Source organism: Anopheles merus, chromosome 2R (genome assembly GCF_017562075.2).
Source record: "Anopheles merus strain MAF chromosome 2R, AmerM5.1, whole genome shotgun sequence".
NCBI classification, from domain to species: Eukaryota; Metazoa; Arthropoda; class Insecta; order Diptera; family Culicidae; genus Anopheles; species Anopheles merus.
In genome coordinates this window covers 50,453,569-50,475,415 of record NC_054082.1, presented here as the reverse complement: position 1 = coordinate 50,475,415, position 21,847 = coordinate 50,453,569, and the positions used below count along the sequence as shown (strand labels likewise).

General features: G+C 41.7%; 2 protein-coding genes across 10 annotated transcripts in view; one reads left to right on the top strand and one right to left on the bottom strand.

Moving 5' to 3' along the window:
• Window positions 1-21,847, top strand: part of LOC121591113 (A disintegrin and metalloproteinase with thrombospondin motifs 9) — a 150,621-nt gene that overhangs the window by 72,112 nt on the left and 56,662 nt on the right. For all 9 annotated transcript variants that reach the window (XM_041911498.1, XM_041911500.1, XM_041911499.1 and 6 more), the window contains 3 exons: window positions 11,499-11,738; window positions 11,887-12,038; window positions 12,216-12,356. In XM_041911498.1, coding sequence (XP_041767432.1) covers window positions 11,499-11,738; window positions 11,887-12,038; window positions 12,216-12,356 — 533 coding nt within the window. The remainder of the gene's footprint in view (window positions 1-11,498; window positions 11,739-11,886; window positions 12,039-12,215; window positions 12,357-21,847) is intronic.
• On the bottom strand, window positions 13,313-20,190 carry LOC121591111 (vitellogenin-A1-like). Its single transcript, XM_041911495.1, has 3 exons — window positions 19,875-20,190; window positions 14,828-19,771; window positions 13,313-14,753 (listed from the first exon to the last, which is right to left on the bottom strand). The coding sequence occupies exons 1-3, from the start codon at window positions 19,903-19,905 to the stop codon at window positions 13,570-13,572; spliced, it is 6,159 nt and encodes a 2,052-aa protein (XP_041767429.1). The 5' UTR covers window positions 19,906-20,190; the 3' UTR covers window positions 13,313-13,569.

Genomic DNA, 21,847 nt, shown 5'->3' with positions numbered 1-21,847 from the left:
ACATCGCCTGTGTGCAGCCTGTCCAGCTGGTCGATCGCAGATCCTCCGAAGGGTCCACTTTGGTAGCTCGCACTCAGAGACGAGAATGTGGCAGTATGAGTGGCCTTATCAGATTGAATTATTAAAATGCGAAAGACAGCCTCCAGAGCTATAGAGTAAACGCCACCTAACGACCGATAATCGGAATCGATTAGTCTCAATGATGAGGGTGAAGTGGACCCGATTTTTGAATTGCTTCAACTTGTTATCTGATCGCTTGGAATTGGGTTATTTAAGAAAAGGATTGATTAAAATTGGAGGTTGGGTGTTTGTTTTCGAGATTCGATTCATTTCGTTTGGCGAATATTCCAGGGATGGGGGAAGTAAAAGCTTAAGTAAGAAAAGTAAAAAGTCAGCTTGAGGGTGAACTGAATGTCTTTTATCAAAACATTAATTCTGAGTGCCGGAAAACCATTGAAAACTTTCTTCAATAAAATTCAAACATTGCAAACGATGTAGCATCGATAAGGAAATGCGTCCGTCAATAAAAACAGTCAAACGACTGTCTGTCAATCATTCCCATTTATTTGGTGCAATAAACCCATCTCGTCTAAGAGATACAGCAGCATTTCCAGAAGCAACCAAATGGATATTAAAAACAAAGAAGATTGCCGTTATTTGGACATCATGTGACCCCCACTCCTAGTTAACGACAGTCGTCGGCCTTGAACTCTTACTTCCGTGATGTTGTGAACTATCCAATGAGTACGATGCACGTATAAAACAAAACGACCATTTCCCTCGTTCATTGATATCTCCACACGCGCACACAACTGGTTCCCTCTAAGATCTGGAGCGAAGGGGAAGAGAAAAGACTTTTCTTTCACATCCACATTCCCGACAAACTACTGTTGTCACTGATTGCTTGCAAAAATGGTTAATGGGTGAACGGGTGCCCCTTGCTTTAATGGATGGTGTGTGTCGAGAGTCATTCACTATCTTGCTAAATCAATAATGGTATTAATAAAAAACCAACGGCAAAGAATAGGCCGATAAAAACAAGAGACATTTAAATTGTCAAGAATCTGTCGTGGCGCCATTCGTTTCTTGTGACACTGGGGAACTGGGGCTGGCCCGGTGATGTAAAGGTGTTAAAGGGCAAGCAAACCAAACGGGGAAGTAGGATTCTTCATTTACGACTCTGCGCAGCGGTTAAGCGCTCTTTGGCTCTTGATCCGGGAAATACACACAATACGCGTTCAACCATGGAGAGGTGCATCTTGCTAGTAGCTGCATCGCACTTGGTTCGAATGCAAACATCGATGACACTATCGAGAGATCTGTCCACAAACGGTGGAGAATAAATTAAACATGCTCGTACTCTTGAGGGTTGTCTCGAAGAAACTTGGTTGAGAAAAGAGAAAACGGACAATGCCGCAAGGAAAGACGATAGTCCATAGCAGGTCGGAAGTGAAAACAAATCAGTATCAATTAAATACGGCCGCGGGCCGATAAACCACAATTTGCACAATTAGCATAAACAATATTGATTTTCAATTATTCAACCATATCCTCATCCACATCTGTGCTCTTTTCATGTTCTCGTGGTAGTGAAAAAAAACTATCTGCTTGCGTTAAACTAGGACTTTAGGTCAATGGGCTATTCTTCATTAAAGTGCATTTATTTTTATATTGAACGTGTTAAAGTTGTACGTTGTATCAACAAATACTGAGATTGTTGTCGATTATCTGCAGTCTGCCTAGATACAGAAGATTTTTTTATCCCTCGCTGCGATTCAGTGTTCCATTCCAGAGGTCTCAAAACTACGGCCCGCGATCCGCATGCCATCTGAAGTCTACAATTGTTACTCGATATGACGATGTTACAAAGTTTAAAACAGCAGTTAAAACATATTGACTATTTGAACAAAATTTATAATAATAATAATAATAATAATAATAAACAACAACATTAGTTATTTCAAAGGAAACCCAAGATTCGATTTATTCGTTTTTTTTTTATTAATTCGTACTTTCTTAAATGGAGATTTAAACGTTCGACCCAACAATGCTGTTTGTGAAGCAATGAGGCCTGCCAACTCAAAAGTTTGGAGACCCCTGTTCCATTTCATTCGTGCAGTCATAAGTGTACAGAGACAGATATTTTGCCTACTGCGTGAAACACATGATGCTTGATGGTAATTAATTTTCCACTTTTTGAATTAATATTCAACGCCTTGTCAGTTCGTTTGATTTGAACCCATTAGAGCCTTAACAGAATAAATTGAGTGAATAGTGTTTTATAAAGCCGTCGCGCGAGGCCTTCTACCGAACGGGTAAAGCAGGGGTAGGAGTTGTTTCCCAGTTTAAAATATGTTTATTATAATAATTCTGCCAGCTATCAGTAAGTTTGTAATTAATCTTATGCTTTATTTTACCGTGACTTGACCCCTGGGTAGGGTTCCACTCCCCTCTTCAATAAAGGGAGGAGCAGGTAAAAGGAACAGAGCGCAATCATGCATTCTTACTACTTCTTATGCATGTTACTAACCTATCCGTCCAGTCACGACCACCGATCGATACACAGACGAACACTGAGCTGCGAGACCGAATCCGTGATAAATTGAAAATATTAAACGCTTGCCTAGCTTAGCGCTTAGTGGGTAACATCCATCACCTGGCAAAAGAATTTTTTGCTTTCCTTTTCAAAGCAAAGAGAATTCTATGGTCAAGCACTGCTTGGAAGGATTACCAAACCTCATTAGAGAAATGTTCACTTTTTCGTTCAAAGGAAAGATACTTTAGATTGTTGTGAAAGGTGATTCGCTTACTCTTGACGCACGTATTACATCAGTTGTATTCGGTAACTGCATACTGCTACAAGTCCTTCGTGTTCTATGACTTCCTACCCAATCGCAACAAGCCATCGGTTTCTGTCGCACACGCTTGTTCGTTATTTCTCGTATCCAGTTAGGAACAAACAAACGCATTCAGCAAGATCGGTACTAACGTTAAAATAGAATTAGTTCTCTTGATATAATGTGCTGTTTTTAGTTTTTGGAGAGTAATGCAGTGCATTTGAGACGATCGCATCACCCTAATAACATCATTATCTGTTTGAATCATCCAAAAGTTGAGGATTTTAATATTTTACATTTCAATCAAAACCCCTACTATTGCTTTTCCTTTGATTTTGTTTTTAATTGTTTAATTTTTTAATTATTTTCGTATAATAGATCAGGAAACGGCAAATGTGTGTGCATTTATTGATATTTCGATTTTGGACCATTTAATATTTTCACTCGGTCAACTAGAAAATTGGTGTCTACTTACAGCAGTATAGATATTCCGACAAAAACACCAATAAAAGACCCATATTCGATGAACATCTAGTTTACTTGCAATATGTAAAAAAAAATAAATGAAAAATGAAAATGAAATTCAAAAGAATTCATCAGAAAAATGTCATCGTGTCAAAAAATAACATTTTTCCATGACTGTCGAATGAAAGCCTGAATCTATGCGATGCTTCAAACAGTATCATTTTGTAATATTTTTTGTCGACGATTATCACTGTTTGTAACACTTTTATTACCTGTTGCAAAAGTCGTTAAAAGTTATTGTAGTGAAAGTCAATGAAACGTTCTTTTGTTAGCGATTGTTGCCAAGTAAACCAGATCCTCATAAAAAATAAATTCGAAGGTTTTTAAAAGAATATAGATAAGTCAATTGAACCTTGCATTAAGCTCGTTGAGTTCTTAACTATAATTTTGACCAATAATCTAGTCCAGCATGTTGCAACGGTACAGCTCCAAATGTATCCGACTATACTTGATAAATGCTTCCCTTAAGCCTGGAAATCTTCATGCATGTTCCTGGTTTACAAAAATAGAAGTGACATATGTAATTACCGTGATATTTATATGTTATGTGCAGTCAGCAAAATTTTCGAGATCACCATTTCGAAATACCGATCCAGTGGTTTCAAAAATATAATTTCCAACGATCAGCACGGCTTTCTACCCGCCCGCTCAATTGAAACTAACCTTCTCTCTTTATTGATCACCTCTTTTCCTTCAATGGACAACGAAAAACAGGTAGACGTAATCTACACCGACTTCAGTGCTGCCTTTGACTCCATAAATCACTCAATGATAATTTCAAAACTATCAAGCTACGGAGTAAATGGGCTCTCCTGTTATTTAAGTGATAGGCATATTACAGTGAATATTTCCTCCTCTCTATCTGCACCATTCACCAACACGTCCGGGGTTCCACAAGGCAGTATTTTCGCCTCTATTCTTTTTTACATTTTCATAAATGATGTTCTTTACGTTATACCAGATTGCGAAAAATTGTTTTATGCAGATGATATGAAAATGTTCCTACCGGTATCAGATCAAACCGATTGTTTAACTCGATTTAACTCAAGGTGTAATTCCAATTGTATGCGTCTCAACATATAGTATACTATAGTATAGTATATTTTATTGTGGAAATAATTGGCCGAGTGAGGTGGCCTTATTACTTAATACTCCCCTTTAACTTAAATCTAACAATACATAGCTTATCAGTAACCGAACAAATACATTACATAACGCACAGTACAGTAAACAGTTTAAAAATGTGTCGCGTGATGCCAGTCAAAATTATCATAATTAGCGTTAAATTTAAGAGCCATCGCAGTCATGGGATCAATTTCACTATAAGCACGTCTAGCCAGTTGAGTTTTAAGTAGTCGATAGTTACGAAATGTTCTAGAGGGTACATTTATTTTAATTCTAGCTAGTAGTTCGGGTGCGTCAGTCTCACCTGAAATTAGCTTAGACATAAATTTCTGCTGAGCTACTTCTCGTCCCTTTTCAAGCGTCTCTAACCCAAACAGTAAACACCTAGTTGCATAAGACGGACGAGGATCAAGATTGCGACACGGGGTAACACGCAGGACAAAACGTGTAAACTTTCTCTATACTGACTCCAATTTTTTGGACCAAAAGCAGGGTTAAGGAGACCATACTACAGAACAAGACTTTTTCATTTCCACATCCTCCCGCGCCTTAAAAAAAATATTGACGATATTCTGGGGACGGTACAAAAGCTTAACGGCTGAAAAACTATCGAAGCAAATGGGTATTCAGTAATTATCAAAAAGCTTTATGGACAAGTATTGTCATGTCAGATGAATTGATAACTGATTCCTTAAGAAAAAGTACTCTGACAATCGTTGTACTCGTACACAGCAACAGTATGGAATCGTCATTCTTGTTAAAACAACAGCGTTTTTTTAAATGTTCGTTCTTGATTTCAAACACGATCGATAATATCCTTAAAATAAACAAAACTGGTTGGTTTCCTAACTGATTTTTGTGAATGTATAGACTTATTTCACTATATCTAAGACTTTGTATTGCATGCAAATTCAAATGCTCTGCCATCGTAAAGTCGCTTCCAAAACTTTAAATAAACTTGTTGCAACCATCGTACGGGTCCGAGCACAATAGCGTATCTCGAGTTTTCGCGTATAACGGATTCCTGTGGTAAAATAGTTTACACTACCGGTTCGAAGGTTGAAAAATATCGCATGCATTAATGATTTTTGTTGTAAAACAAGTATCTTTTGCACAAATTTAATGCAAAATGCTTTAAGAACATTAAGGAAATCTAGAAAGAGCATAAAATATTTCAAAGAATTAAAATAATTGCAAAAAACACATGGAGCTGTCAAATTTAGAGGAATCGCGTACTGCGAATTCCCGTATATCGAGTATCGCGTACTGCGGATAATTGCTGTATCTTATCTATATAAATTTTCTTATGCGACTTCTCTCATTTTGAAAATCTTATTAACGTTTAAAACAATGTTAAAATTACATAACGGTTGCATTAAAAAATGGACAAGTAAATGGGTCCATCATGGGTTCTACTTCATCTGCAGTAACAAAACGTTAATTGTTCGAACTCTAACCATGATGGTCAAAAAAGTAAACCAACGTCGTTCAAAAGCGTGCGCGATCAAAGAATGGCACCCCGTAGCGTCCAAAATGGACTCCGTGCGGAAGTTTGTGGACGTCCTATATACCCGTTTCGGCATTTTGGTTGCCAACATCTTGGCACTGTTAAGCAACAATCAAAGCATCGAAAGAAATCTCAGGTTCATTTTTGAGGTTCGAAAAGAAGTTGAAATGAAGACAGAGGGACAAGTGGCTACATTACTACGTTAGCTGGACCGGGAGATCGATGCAACCCACTGAACAGTAAAATAATACCTGGGCAACATAAATAAACAGATCAGGAATTAGAAATCGCATCCACTGGCTTTGCAGTGGCAAACAATTATGCGAAAACTCAATGCAACCATTGCAGCAACAGGTCATTGCAATCATTGCAGCAAGTGAATTTCGACAGAATTTCGATATGACACCCTAGTCCGCAAACTGGTACAACTAGATGAATTGATGAAAATCGAAGGTAGAACTTAAATCATGCATGTCTTCGTCCACCACGGTAAAAATTCGTGATAACTGACGAAAGGCAATTTGCAAAGTCTTGAACTTATTTATGCAAGTAAGCTGAAATAATGCCCTTACAACACATGTAAGTATAAATAAATTATCTTTCCTTGTTTTTTTACAACCAGCCGAAAATGGCATATTTTTTAAGGCAAAAGTCACGGGGATATTGACCTCGTATTAGAACATACTGAACCCTCCGTCATTCCATAGTACTTTAATTAAAAGTGAAAAAGTACGATGGTATGATATGGTATACTAAAAGATCTTTAGTAATTTGTGTACGAATCGTTTCTTCCCAACTTTCAAAATCAGTCAAATGCTTTCGCGGGCCGGATTAAATGATGCGGCGGGCCGCATTTGGCCCGCGGGCCGGGCTTTGCCGAACGCAGGTCTAGGGTAACGCCCAAGTCCCTAAAAGTCTGACAACGTTGCAGTATGGTTCCAGATATATTATAGTTATGGGTTATTGGACAGGCAGTTCGGAGGAACGACATACACATACACTTATCGACAGATATTAGTAGGTCATTTTTCTCACACCAGTCGGAAAAGCAGTTCACTGAACTTTGCAGGGAGATAACATCGGATCAAAATGTTCTGCTATATCCTACACTAGGAAAAGATCTCCCATTATTTGCGATTATAAAATTGATGATAGATCAGTGTCGCGTAAAACAATTTACCCGCGATTCAGGTGTTCATTTAGATAGTAGACTAACGTTACAGAACCTCTATGAAGCAATACTTTCAAACGCTTTTCGTTTGTTAGGATTCATTTTGTGTGTTGCGAAAGACTTCAAAGATCCATTCAGTATAAAAGCTCGGTATTGTGCAATTGTCCTACCTTAGAATTTGCTAGTATTATTTGGACTCCGACACAGCATTATTTAATAGATAGGCTAGAATCGGTCCAACGCATGCTTACCCATTGATTGTTTTATCGTCTCCCGTGGTCTCGTTATTCTGTTTGTCCCTCTTATCGTACAAGGTGCCTGTTATTTGGACTAGAACCTCTGCAACATAGAAGAAAGACGACACGGTGCTTATTTATACACAAACTTGTTAGCGGATCTTTAGACGCCCCGTCAATTCTTAGTAAATTGAACTTTCAGGCCCCCAGTAGAATGTTAAGAACCAGGACATAATTCAACATAGAATTCAGATCGACTAATTTTTTGATCTAACGATCCTTTATTAAAAATGGTAAGTGCCTATAACTCGCTTGGAAACAATGTCGACTTGAACTTCGTAACAACGTAAACAATTTACGGACCTTTTTACATAGCTTAGTATGACGCATCAACGGTTTATGTTATTTATTTATTTATTTATTTATTTATTTGGTTAATTGACAGTTAAACTAGTTATGTGTTTCGATGCATTTTCGTTAGCACTGTTCTATAGCGTCAATTATTTAAATAAGTATTTTATGTAAGCTTTCGCCAGCTGGATAACTTTCGTAATAAATAATAATAACAATAACAATAATAATAATAATAATAATAATAATAATAATAATAATAATAATAATAATAAATTGCTAAATACTTCCCAGACAAAATCTTAGTTTTGTCGAGAACAATTTTGTTGGTATGTAAGCAAAAATCGCTGTGTGCTTGAATGTTTGACCAGATGATTTATTAACCTGATGAGTAATCATTATTAACGTATCGGTCAAATCATATCAATTAAGCCAAATTTTGTGCAACAATCAATACAATACATGAGAAACAATATTGTTTAACTTTGTTCTAGATTTATACTGATATTTAACACAGCATTGAACACGTATGCTCTTTTAACCTGTAAAAATCTCATTTCATCCATATTGATAACGCATAGAAAGATGCCTGTACCTTTGATGCTTTACATTCTTCTCCAGTCTACAGTCCACTCACAGGAATAATTCCATTTGCCTCATATTGAAACAGATCTTTTGTCCATTCTGGTGCATTTACATTTCTAAGTTTGCTGGTTATAAAATAATTTCTCCAAGCACATTAATGTCTGCGCCATTCAAATGTAAAAAAAATGCCCTACGATGATGCCAATGTGCATGCGAGTCATTTCATTTATTTCTCAGTTCAATTACATACCCTCAGCAATATGAGCCGACCACCCGGAGCGTTTGATTGTGTCGTGTGTGAAGGCTCGTCGTTGAAATTGTCCCCAATGAGCAGTAAGTAACTTTTGAAATCGACGATGTGTGAATATGTTGGATGATTTGAATTTATGCGTTTCTTGCTCTCCTTTAAGTCTTTTCAGTTTGTACTAGAGTTTTCATAGTAAAACAACAAATGAAACATGTGCTATCTAAATCATGTACATTTACTATGGTAACAGTCATAATGATCCCTTGCTAAACTGCCTCAGACAGTTTAATGCTGATTCCGACCACATGTTACATGTTCTTTGCCATCATTGTTCTTTGACTTTACATGTTCTTTGCCATCCTTCCGTTCCCGTTTCCTAACCTCCTCTCCTTCCACTTTAACCATTTCCTAAATAGCGCATTTTTTGTTAGGAATTAGTCTTCACTAATTAGAGCTAGGCAGTGTTAGTTTCTTTGCTTTATATTTAATATTTGTCAAACCTTCAAGGCGCTCAAACTATTTGAAATAAATAGATACATGCAAGTATAGTATACTCATGCAAGTATTTATATTGCATCGATCTACATCAAACATGATCATCCCACAACGGCTATTAGTGATGTGCTTCATGGTGTTATGTTGCGACCACCCATAGATGATATTTGATACATCGAAGTGTCGGATCATTGCGTACTCTAATAACATTCCATTGGAACAATTCAATTTGAATGCATCATTAAGCACATTTTCTTTTCTTCGATTGTTTCACCACCGTTCGAACAAAACTCGGACAATGTTGTCTTGGTATTGAAATGTGTATCTGTTCTCTATCATTCTTGAGGCTGGTGGGGGGACTTAGAAAGGGTGATAGGGAGGGAGTTGGAGCTGAAAATCATACCTTTCTCATATAATGGTACAGTTGTTTGGATTCCTCTTTCGCTATTTCTTCCCATGACTTCCAAAGCTCGATAATGGCACGAGCATCCGACAACATGACAGTGATGGCCAATTTATGCTAATGATCATATTTTCAAGGTTGTGTATTGTTTTCTTCATACTCTATTGAATCTACGATGATTTGAGCGTTGAAGTTCATTCCAAAGATGGATACCTTATTACTTATGAAATTGTACTAGTATATCATACGCAGTGATTTTTCTAGTTTCAATTACGCAAATATAGCCACCATATTTAGAAAAAAAAATTGTTTTGCTTAACAGCGAAAATTTTCGAAGGTACCTAACTAGGACTAGAGGGCAAGAGTAGCGAGAATGTGAGATACAATTTATTTTCTTCGAATTTAGACTGGTTTCTTTTGACATCTCTTAATTTACGCTAACGGCATTCCATTAGCGCTCATTTAGATAAAAACAATCATTAATTGTCGGGCGGTCGGGTGCAAAAAAGTTTGTCTATAAACTAACAGGAAAGTACGATCGTAATAAGCGACATCCAAATGCACTTTTTATCTTTCAGACAGTTTTTTTTCGAATGCATCATCGTCGCAAAAGATGAAAGAAGCGATTAATTAAACACAGACTGCAAAGCAGATTAAAACGATCGTTCTGCGTGCACTCTGGTCGTAAGGACGATTATTCATCCCTACATATTTGTGGTTTTAACCATTCCTTTTATGGGTTTGGTTGATTGCGTTTGGTTTGCACTGGCCGGACCTTCAGCTGGACAGACGCATAAAGATGAGGGGTTGATTCGGCACAATTTTGCTTTATTTTAAACATCATTCTTAGTGACTGATAGACCGTGATGGTATTTTAATTGGGTAATATTGTTATGAGTTCTTTTCCGTTAAAATTTCTTACTTGTGTTCATCCTATTTAAGCCTAGCGAAAAAAAAATCAAATCTTCACCCCGCTCATACGTACGGTTTGCTTTCATATTCGGTTCTTTGTAAGGCTTAAGAGCGAACGTGTTGATGCTGACCTCTGTCAGATTTTAAGGACCAAACCAAAGATGCTTTTTACTGGTTCTGGGAAGATTAGAATACCTAATCTGACCATTGCTATGTGAGGAGAAGCCGAATGTGAAGTTTTTATCATACGTCATACACTTGCTTACATTGGATAGTGTTCTGGTGAGGATTGTATAAAAACCAACTAACCGACCAGACCATTTTACCGTTCCCCTTTATCGTGGTTCCTGGTCCTTCCGTCTACTCCGGCTTTGGACTGTCTAGAAATGTTGATCTTCACACTGTTTTGTGTTTCCTGTACCATTGCTTGTTCTCAGCGGTTGGCTTATGAAATATATTTGCTGTCATTCGAAAAACGTTACCGCCATCCAAGTGTCGGACCTACTAAATGTAAAGGTGGTATGATTGCATTTGGAATGTTTTAGGCAAATCGTGCAAGCCCAAAAATCGCCCAATTTGATGACCTACATCAGAATTACCAAAAATTGTCGGTAGATCGTTTCTCTTATATTTTTTTTCACATGTTTATTCTTGTTTTGAGCGTATCCTTATGCTTACCAGGCAAAAAGAAACGTGCAGGTGATTATAAAGATGCTGCAACATACTGTACGATGTACAGTATAGAATAGCAATCAACAAAATGATTTGAAATTCTTCTTATTCTTCTACTTCTTCTTTGGCTCAACAACCGTTATCGGTCAAGGCCTGCCTGTACCACTTGTGGGGTCGGCTTTCAGTGACATATGCATTACCCCCCATAGCAGGATAGTCAGCCCTACAGTATGACGTCACTGTCCATTTGGGGATTGAACCCATGACGTTCATGTTATTGAGTCGTTCGAGTTGACGACTGTACCACGAGACCGGTTAATTTGAAATTAGTTTTTAACAAATAATGTTTTAAGGCTAATGTTTTAAAACATAATGTTTTAAAAAATAATAAAGCAAAAACTAATTGCTCTTCTTTATATGTGTTTTTTACAGAAGCTGCAGTGAGAGAATCGACCTTGCGAGTAGCTATAGTCAATGATGATAACGGGAGCAGTAGGATAGTACCATCAGTATCTGATGGCCACATTAGTACCAATAGTATTATTAGCAATAATATAGATAATGGCGATGTGATGCAGGCGAATGAAGTAAATAACGATACGGAATTTGCGTACATTACCAAAATAGCTCGGCCCTTGCATCAAGATGATCTGTTATACGAATCCAAAACAGGTAGGCAAGCATAATCTTGTAGGATTTTATAAGCAAAAACACATAAAAGCATGTCATTTAGTTTAGCATTAAGTTTTACTTTGTCTATCACGTTTGGTCTTGCTGACATATAAATGTTTACTATGTCTTTGTGAATAATTACCTATAGCTCATGATGTCGCCCGTGATGCCACTGGTGCTTTTCGAAGTAGATCGTCAAAAATCTGGGATCCTCATCCAGAGTACGAGCTGAACGTATTTGGGATCAGAATGCATATTAAATTATCGCATGACGGAGAATTTATTCATAAGGATATGAAGGTAAGAAGAATGAAGTACGTGTGACATCATAAGTGAGGGTGAGATGTTCAAATTATAAATGAAATCTGGTTATGATTGTTTATCTCGACTTGAAAATGAATTATCATAACACAATTGCATCCCCTAACACATTTTAAACATAGACATACTAAAAAAATCTTTGTTGCCATTTAACAGGTGACTCATTTTTGGCCAAACGAAACTTTACGCAAGCCCGAGGATCACGAAGAAAGTAGATGGCTTCAAGGTTGCTATTACAAGGGCAGTGTTGTAGGTGATGCACAATCAAACGTTCGAGTGTCGTTATGTGAAGGCATGGTAAGTCAATATTACTGTATAAAGCAAAATAATTTTCATATTTTCCTTATTATACCACATCCAGTTATTTTGCTACATTATCTTATTTATGTTATCTTAAATTATGTTTTAGGGAGGGAGGGGGTTGGGGTTGATACTGGCACTGAACTTGCTTTAGGGAGATTGAACAGTAAACTTGAAATGCCACCGGGGGGGGGGGGGCATAATCAAGGCCCATGGGGGGAAGGGGGGGATAATATTAAATCATTTGCTCTTTTGCACCATCCACATTGTTGCAATTTACGAAACATAATTAGTACATGGCAATAATTCATATTCGCTTAACAAATCTTAAGTAGCAAGTTTTTCGATGTACTATAAGTACTAAGAAAAACACAATTACGATAACACTAAAAGGAGTAAATGTGATATCGGGAAATATTTTCATTAAGCCATGTCCTATTTAACTTTCTTAAAGAGGCGAATGCGACCAATTGGCTTAAAGTCTCTAAAAAAATAAAGAAAAAAATAACTTTCAGAAACCAATGTTTCTATTAAGGAATCGAGACGTTTTTTCGTATGAAATTGTGAAAACCCTTAAACTGTCATTTATTTAAAAATATAATGTATAAATATATATATAATATATAATATATAATGTATAATAAATAATATATAATATATAATATATAATATATAATATATAATATATTTAAGCAATACGGCCTTTTTGGACCGTTACTCCTGAATAAAAAAAAAATATATATAATATATAATATATACATGTATAGATTAAATGTGATCGTCAAATAGATTTTGTGCTCGAAAATTGTATGTATATAATTGGATAACATATATTTGGAACAATAGAACAAATTACCAATAGTTTCATGTGAATATTTAATTTATTCAGAAAAACATAGATTGAGCCATGATCATTCCATACCTCTGTAATATTTACATATTATTCTGTATAGGATTACAACTAGGCTCGAGTTGATGTCAAAATGTGTTGTCACGTCCAGTTAAAACGAGTATATTTGTTCATCCGAGTTCACCAACTGATTGCTGATAGAGAGTTTACTTTTAATAAGTTCTTTAGACCATACGTTTTCATAAAATGCTCTTTTTATTATAAATACACCTCCATTTTTTTATACATTTTCATAATGCTTGATTTCGATTCTTTCACAAACGGTTCATTTGGCTCGGGTTTTCAGTTTGATTTGTGTTTTTAGTAGACGTGCACACACTTCTTGGGCAAGAAAAACTTGACGGTCTTGGTGACCGACTTGTTGCTCATGTCCGGGTTGACTCCCTTGCGGATCTGCTGCTTGTACAGCTGAGCCACGGAATCGTTAGCGTCACGGCAGTGGACATCGACGTACTTGGGAGCCTTCTCGGTAGCCTTGCATTGCGAGGCGCAAGTTGGGAGCGGACGGCTAGTGAAGCAAATCTTGTCACCCTGCTCGACGTACTGAGCCTGGTATTTCACGGGGCACTCCTTTTCGGTGTATTGCTGCTTCTCAAAGAAGTGCTCACGGTTCGGCTTGCGCTCCTCCGACGAGGACGAGTTGGAATCATCAGATTCATCCGACGACGACGAAGACTCGGACGAGGATGAGTCCGAAAGATCAAAGTCCTTGTAGTAGTAGTTGTAACGCTGACGTCCGGCTTCCTGCTCGCTGATGACGTTGCCGAAGTAGTACTGGGGCTTGACGCAGTGCTGCTGAGCCTTCTGGTGGTACTCGGTGAAGTAGGCCTGAGCCGGCCCACTGCAGTTCATGCCGGTGAGCGCGTACGAAGCGGCAAAGTATTCGGGCTTGCGCATGACGCACTGGTCGGGGGTGATGAAGTCGTCCTCTCCTTCGCCATTGTTGGTACCGCAAAGACCGACGAAGTTGTTGAAGTACGACTGGTCAGCGAAGAAACGGGCACGGTATCCGTCGAACACGATCTTGATGTCGTCATCGCGGAAGCTGATCTCCAGCTCGTTACCAGGCAGGGCATAGACGCGGATCAGCGGCTGATCGCCACCATCATCATTGGTGTACATTTCGACGGCGTACTTCTCGTGGATCTGCTGGGGCTTGCCATTGATGTAGACCATCGGGAGCTCGTGTCCGTGGGGGATGATATCGATGTTGTAATCGTTCTGCTTGTACTGGCCAAGGATAGCCTTCAAGAAGAGCTGGTTGTCCTCGCCGTGACGGGCCAGGATGGTGATCTGCTCATCCTCTCCGAAGCCGTTCTTCCAGTTGTATTCGTAGTCCGAGTTCATGAAGTGCGAGTCCTGGGCGTAGAAATAGTAGTCAGGCTTGACGGTGTGCAGCACAACATGCCAGCAGTTGCCAAGCTCATAGTCGTAGGTCTTTCCATCGAAGGTGTTGACGAATTTGTTCGACACAGCGCAAGATGCTGTAGAGAAAAGAAAACAATTATTGGTATCTTTGTAGCGTGTAGTAATGATGAAGTTACGCCTGTATACTTACGATGGTAGTTTCCGCGGTAAGCGTAGTTGAACATGCGCTCGTAGTAGTCAAAGTCGGGGTGGACGGAGAAGAAGTAACGGGCGTATTCGCTTTCGATCGGGTAGTTCTGGATAGCGAAGCTACGGTCAGATCCGTAGAAGGAAGCGTTGTAGTAATCAAAGTACGGAGCCAGCTGGAAGTCGATCTGGAACTGGTTGTGCTTGCCCTGGAAGAAGTAGTCCTCGTTCCAGTACGGGAAGGTGAAGTAACGAGCGTAGTCGAAGAACTGGTAGGTCAGGTTCTTTGCATAGTTCGAGACATCCTTGTACTCAAAGTTGAACGAGTACTGATCGAAGTATCCGGCCTGGCGAGTGGCATTTTGACAAGCGGGCAGTTGGAAGTATCCGTGGTCCATCTGCTGCTTGCAGCTCTGGCCAGCCTCGGAGATACGCAGGAAGTGACGGTAGGGCTCCGACTGGATCAGCTTACCCTTCATCGAGACGTGCGATCCTCCCTGGCACTTCTCACCGTATGCCAGCTCCCAGTTCATGCTTCCGACCTTATCAAAGTTGAGAACATTGAGGAAGTTGAGCTTGGGCATGTTCGGGTACTGGTTGGTAGCCGAGAAGCACATCTGGAACTGCTTGCCAGAGAACGGAATGAACTCGAAGAAGGCACTGGACGACACGTACGGGCTGAAGGACAGGAACATCAACAGACGCTCCTTCTCGTCGACTGGGCTGTCGGCATAGGCGGTGGTAAACACGAACTCAGCCTTCTGCTGCTTGCCCTCGAACACGATTCCGAAATCGTAGACATTAACGTCGCTGTTGCGAATACCGGCACCAGCGTTGCGCATGAACTGCTCCTGTCGGCGCTGGCTTCCGGCGTAGTAGACGAAGGGCTGGGCGTAGTTGTACTCGTTGTAGAATCCAGAGTATCCGTGGCGACCCTTCGGGTGTTTCACGTCGGCGGTCTGGAAGTCCTGGTCGTAGTCGGCCTGCTTGTGCTGCAGCACAAACTTGACATTCTTCACGCTGGTGCGCTGAGCATCGTAGTACAGGTTCAACTGATGGTAGTGGTAGGTCTCCGAGGCGAACGGATAGACCAGCGCAGACCAGTAGTCGTGCTGCTCGATGTGCTTCATCAGGTAGGCGTAGTCGATGAAGTCCTTATCGTACTTGGTCTGGAAGCGCAGAGCAACGCCGGTCAGCGACTGACCGAACGACTGCTCGAACGACTTTGTGGTTTGGGCGCGATCGTGCAGAATGTGCACGCTCGGCTGCTCGGCCATCGGGCGCAGATCGGCGATGTCCTTGTATCCGGTGTACGGCCACGAGCTCATGTGGAAGAGTAGCACGTCCTTCTTGGGCTCCAGCGGCTGCACGTTCACTTCAAAGTCGTTGTTCTCAAAGTCGAAGCCAAAGTCGAAGCTGAATGGCAGGTAACCCTGGAACTTCTTCTGGTAACCGGCGACATAACGCTGGTGGTCGAAGGGCGTAATGAAGCCAACCTTGGCATCAACCAGGCGAGAGTAGGCCATGTTCACATCAGCGGATCCGTTGAACCAACGGGGCATATGGATAAAGTCGTCGTTCTCCTTCTCGGGGTATCCAGTGGGGGTCTTGAAAATGCTCGGGTAGGTGGTGGCAGAGGCCTCGAACTCGAACTTCATCAGAGTCGGGGTCTTCAGGCTGTAGTGGAATGGCAGACCGGTGGCCAGCGGGAAGGCCATGGTGACAACGTTCTGCTGATAGAACTTGGTCATGTTGTAGGCGAAACCATCCTCGAAGTCCTCGAAGTACTTCTTCACAAGGCTCGGGAACTGCTCAATGGTCTGGTTGTTGAAGGCGAAGAAGCGCTCTCCGTTGAAGATCTGGAACATGAACTGACCCTCCAGCTCCTCAGCCTCCTCGGGATCGATGTTCAGCAGCTTGGCGATGCGGGTGGTGGACCACTTCTGGAACTCCTCCTGGTTCTTGTTTCCGAACTGCTCGTAGTAATCGTTCTGGTACTTGTGGTTCTTGTTGTACTGGCTGAAGTAGTCCTTGAACAGGTGCGGATACTGCTTGTAGTACTTGTAGTAGTAGTCGCTAGACTTGTACTCCTGGTGCTTGTTGTAGCTGTCGTACTGCTTGTCGAGCAAATCGAAGAACGTCTCCATGCTCGAGATCAGGTAGTAGAAGGTCGAGAAACGCTTCAGGCCACCCATGTTCTTGCGCAGGTGGAAGAAGAAGCCGCTCGGGACGTAGTGGTCGTCAGCAGCGATCTGGGAGAAGTACATGCGGTACGAGAGCTCAAGCTCCTTGAAGGCAAAATCACGCAGGAAAGTGCCAGAGTACTGCAGGCTAAAATCGCGGGGGTTCAGGTGCTTGACAGCGGCCTGAGCATTCTGGGAGAACTCGTAATCATCATCAAACTCATCAGCCTCGGAAGCGCTCTCCAGAGCGGTCTTGACGGCAGCGCGGACGTACGTGCTCGGGTCGTAGTGGGTCTGCTCAGCCATACGCTGGAGCATGTATACCGGGGGCTTCGTGCGGATCAGCAGGTACACTGCAGCACAACGGACCTCATGGGCATCTCCGGTGTTTTGATACACCTTGAACAGCACAGAGCGAGCCAGACGCGGGTAGTTCTCGACCAGACGGTCCAGAGCGACAATGAAAGCCAGACGCTGGAAGTGGGTCACTGGGATCTTGCCTTCCAGGTACGGTTCGAAAACGTTCAGGATCTCGGGGTGTCCCAAATGTCCAAGACAGCGGATGTACACCTGCACCTTCACACTGTCACCAGCCTTGACGGCTTCACGCAGCTGGTGCGCGAACCACGGCACAACCTTGTGAGCCACGATCTTGTAGTCGGCATCAGCCAAACGGCCAAAGCTATACACCGGGTAGTAGTTGTAGGCCGAACGGTTGTTGACCTGGGCACGGTTCAGGAAGTCACAGTAGGAAATGAGAGCGGTGGTATTCAGGTACTCCTGATGCTGGACAGCGTTAGACGTCACCAGCAGGAAGTACTCGTGCATCACCGTTTCGGTCGGGTAGCGGATGGTCTTGGGCAGAGTAGCGATGACGCTGGCCGCTTCATCACCACGCAGTTTCTTCTCTTCGATCAACTCCTTGATTACCTTGAAGGCAGGCGGGGTACCGGCCTGGGCCAAAGCGTCGCGGAAAGTGTTCCAGGCGTCAACCTTCTTGGCGAACGACTCGCTGTGGTTGCTGCCCTCTTCGCGTTCCTTCTGCGAAACAAACAGCTTCTGGCAAACGTCGTAGATGTCCTGGTAGTGCATGGTGCGCAGGACACGGGCCAAAATGGTGAACTTGTTCAGCGTGTTCGACTTGGGGACCTGGGAGATTTCCTGCAGCTCGTCGGCGATCTCGTAGGCCAGCTTGTAGGCGTAGCGAGAGGCATCGACGTTGTGGGCGTACTGCACGCTGTATCCCTTGTATCCAGTGAAGTAGGGAAGGAAGGGAGTCTGAGGGGCATCCTTCATGCTTTCCGGGATCGGCTGGTAGAACTCCTCGCTGCTCAGCGAGTCGGAGTCAGACTCGGAAGAGCTGTAGAAGTCGTGCTCATCCGACTCCGAAGAGCTTGACGAAGAGCTGCTGGACGAAGAATCATCGGAGCTAGACGAGTCGGACGAGGTGTCGTTTTGCTTACGCAGACGGTACTGGTCGCGCTTGTACGCTTCGTAGTACTGCTTCTCCTTGAAGGCATTCAGATCACGACGGTTGCGGTTTCCACGACGCTCGACTTGCTTAGCCTGCTTCTTGTACTGCTCAGTCGGGCTGATTTTGAAGTTTTCCGCTTCCTCCTCCGAGCTAGAGCTGGACGAGTCCGAAGAGCTGGACGAGTCAGAGTCGGAATCCGAAGACGACGACGACGACGACGACGACGAAGAGTCATCGGTCTCGTTGGCCGGACGAACGAAGTTGTTCTTATCATGAGCCATGTTGTAGCTGTACACCAGGTCGACGAAGACCTGACGATCGTCAGCTGGGCCTTCGGGGTACTTATGGTAGGGCGTGATTTCATTGAGCGTCATGTTGACCTGAGCGTAGACCATAGCCTTCTGGCTGTTGACCAGCGACGGGCTGACCACAACCTTGTTGACGGTGGACACCGACTGGATGGTATAGTTGTACCAGTTGCCGGTCAGATACATCTGGGTCACTTCCGACTTGGTCATGATGTTACCCATCTGGTTGGTGTTTGGCTTGAAGTCGCTGAACCCGCTGAAGCCAAAATGGAAGCCCATGCGCTGCTCGCAACGGTCAAAGTTGCGGGACTTGACAACATGGAACACATGCTGGTCTTCCTCAAGCCACTGGGGCTGAGGAACCCATTCCTTGTGGGACTGGAAGTGGAATTCCGGGACGGGGTTGACGTCGTAAAGGGTTTCACATTCGCCGGTCACCGATGGCTCCATGGTCTTGTACACACCGGTGAGGGTGTTGTTCTCCGGGAACTGGTTGAACTCCGACTTGATCACGTACGCTCCCTGGGTGTCCAGCTGCAGCTGGCTGACCCAGCCCTTGAGCATGTTGACCTCGTGGTTGGGGACCGTCTTCTCAACATAGAAGCCCTTGACGGCTCCCTTGTTGTAGTAGATTCCGAAGGGCTTCGAGCTGAATGGCATCGGCTGCCACTTCAGGTTGAAGCGCGACAGTTCAGTACGGTATCCACGGGGCAGATACTCGTTGAACGCCGCGTACGTCGGACGGTCAATGTAGGCAACGACGTAGTTGTGATCCTTGGGACGGATCACCAAATAGCCGTGCGTCACAATGCCGGTCCAGTAGTCCTCGAGGTCCGGCAGAGCGGTCATGGTTTTCGTCGTCACGTTGTACACGTACTCCTTGTTCGGTTCCCAGGCACCGAACTCGAAGCCCGTCTTGTTGAACGGGCGAGAGGAGGGGAACTCATACTCGTACGAGTACTGGTACGCCGTACACAACCCCACTGTAAAACACAAAGCAGCACACCAACCGATTAGATATATTGCACGGCAGATGAAATCCTTCCAAAGGAATAACGAGCCAACGATTGAATGAATAACACTTACCAAGCGTGAGGAGGAGTAACTTCGCAATCATGGTTCGGTTGTTCGCAGTTGCCCGGATGCTTTGAATGCACTCCAAAGCTCGAATGTGCCTTCTGGTGGTCACAGGATCATCTTTTATACCTCAAATTTGCTGATCTCACGGTCCTGCTATCATCAAATCTTTTCAGCTGCTTCGAATAGTGTAATAACCGCCGTGTTGAACGATGAAATAATTTTTACTGCCCACATGTTTACAGTTTGATTCTTATCAGTGCAGCACAACGTCTGTGGTAAAATTGGCAAAAGATGAGATTGTGTGGAAACTTCCAAGAGTGTGTTTTTTTAATGAAATCGGTCAGTGGCTGTCTTAATCAATGGTTCCATTTTCGCCACCTGTCTTAGTTTGATTAACCCGCAATTGATAGTAATCCTTTCTTTGTGGCATACTTTTGAATTGTGCAGTCTTCGAAGTATTTGTTATTGAAAATAATCAGTAGTTACCATAATCAATAAAATGGAACTTGGAACTTGCTGTTGTCTATTTCATTGATCCTGGAACTTGGTTGGGACGTGGAATTGTTTTCAGTCAATGATTGTGTTCTTTATGTGATTTACAATACATTGATGAATGAAGCAAATTTTAAAGCGAGTATTTTTATAATCAGCCTCTTCTTAGTCTAATGTATAAATCGCATTATTTGATCAGTGTTTTATTAGTATTTTGTTTTTCTAAGAGATTTGCGATCTATTACGAAACGTCCAAAATATTCTTATAAAATATTATTCCTTCCCGCCAAACTCGTCATGGCCAGAATGACCCTTTCCTGCGCGCTCTTTCTGCCTTCAACGATTCGTATCGCCTATTCGACTTCAACGTCCCAGTTTCCCAATTCCGCTCCCGTCTTCGAGACTCCTCATCCCATATGTTTCCCTAGATTATAAGAACACATTTGTAAAACCCTATAGGCCAACAAATTATTGAATAAATAATAATAATAATGAATAATAATAATAATATCGTATCTACCTTTACCGACGTTTATCTAACTAACAGATCATTGAATTTACATAAAATCATGTGTTTTAAAGATCTCAACTAGTTTTGAATATTTAAAACTATGATGTTTATGATTGACTCGTTTGATTGAATGATAAAATCATTTCCCAAAATGGATTCTGCTTCTTTTTAGCTCAACAACCAATGTCAGTCAAGGCTTGTCTGTACCACATATGGGGTTGGCTTTCAATGACTTATGGATTATCCCCCCATAGCAGGATAGTCAGTCCTACGTAAGGCGGCACGGTCCATCTGGGGCTTGAAACCATGACGGGAATGTTGTTAAGTCGTACGAGCTGACGACTGTACCACGAGACCGGCTCCCAAAATGGATCAGAGAATACTTATTTCCAAATCCAAATCGGTCTTGGATCATATCAATTAGCAAACCATAATAATAATAAGTACTTAACAACACGAGATGGTTCGTTGATGTATTGAAAGGACGCGCCAGCTCCTACAGTGTCGGACGGTTTCAATTCCCATCCAGACCATGCTCGAATATCGAGAACTAACTATCCAATTGCGCGGTACTGATTGGTCGTGGCACTTAAAGCGTATCCAAGCATAAAGCATCTTAATGCACGCAGTATGCAGTACAAATATGAAATTTTATAATTATATGTTCTTCAGTCGCACTCTTTTAGCATTCATAGATAAATACCTTGAGCAAAACCGGCATTCATTTCTATTTTGAAATAATACAACGACTAACCGTAGGGTATTATTAATGTAGGTAAATTATTGTTATTAATTTTTTTTGACTTTATTATTGCTTAATTTTTAAGGATTATGCATCATAAAGTACTAAATAATTTTCAGTTTGTTTGTGAACTTACTAAACTTACTCTTTTTAATACTAACCATTGAATATTACAAAAAAATAATGAAGAAATAAGTAAATAAATGAATTAGTAAATAAATAAATGAATTGATA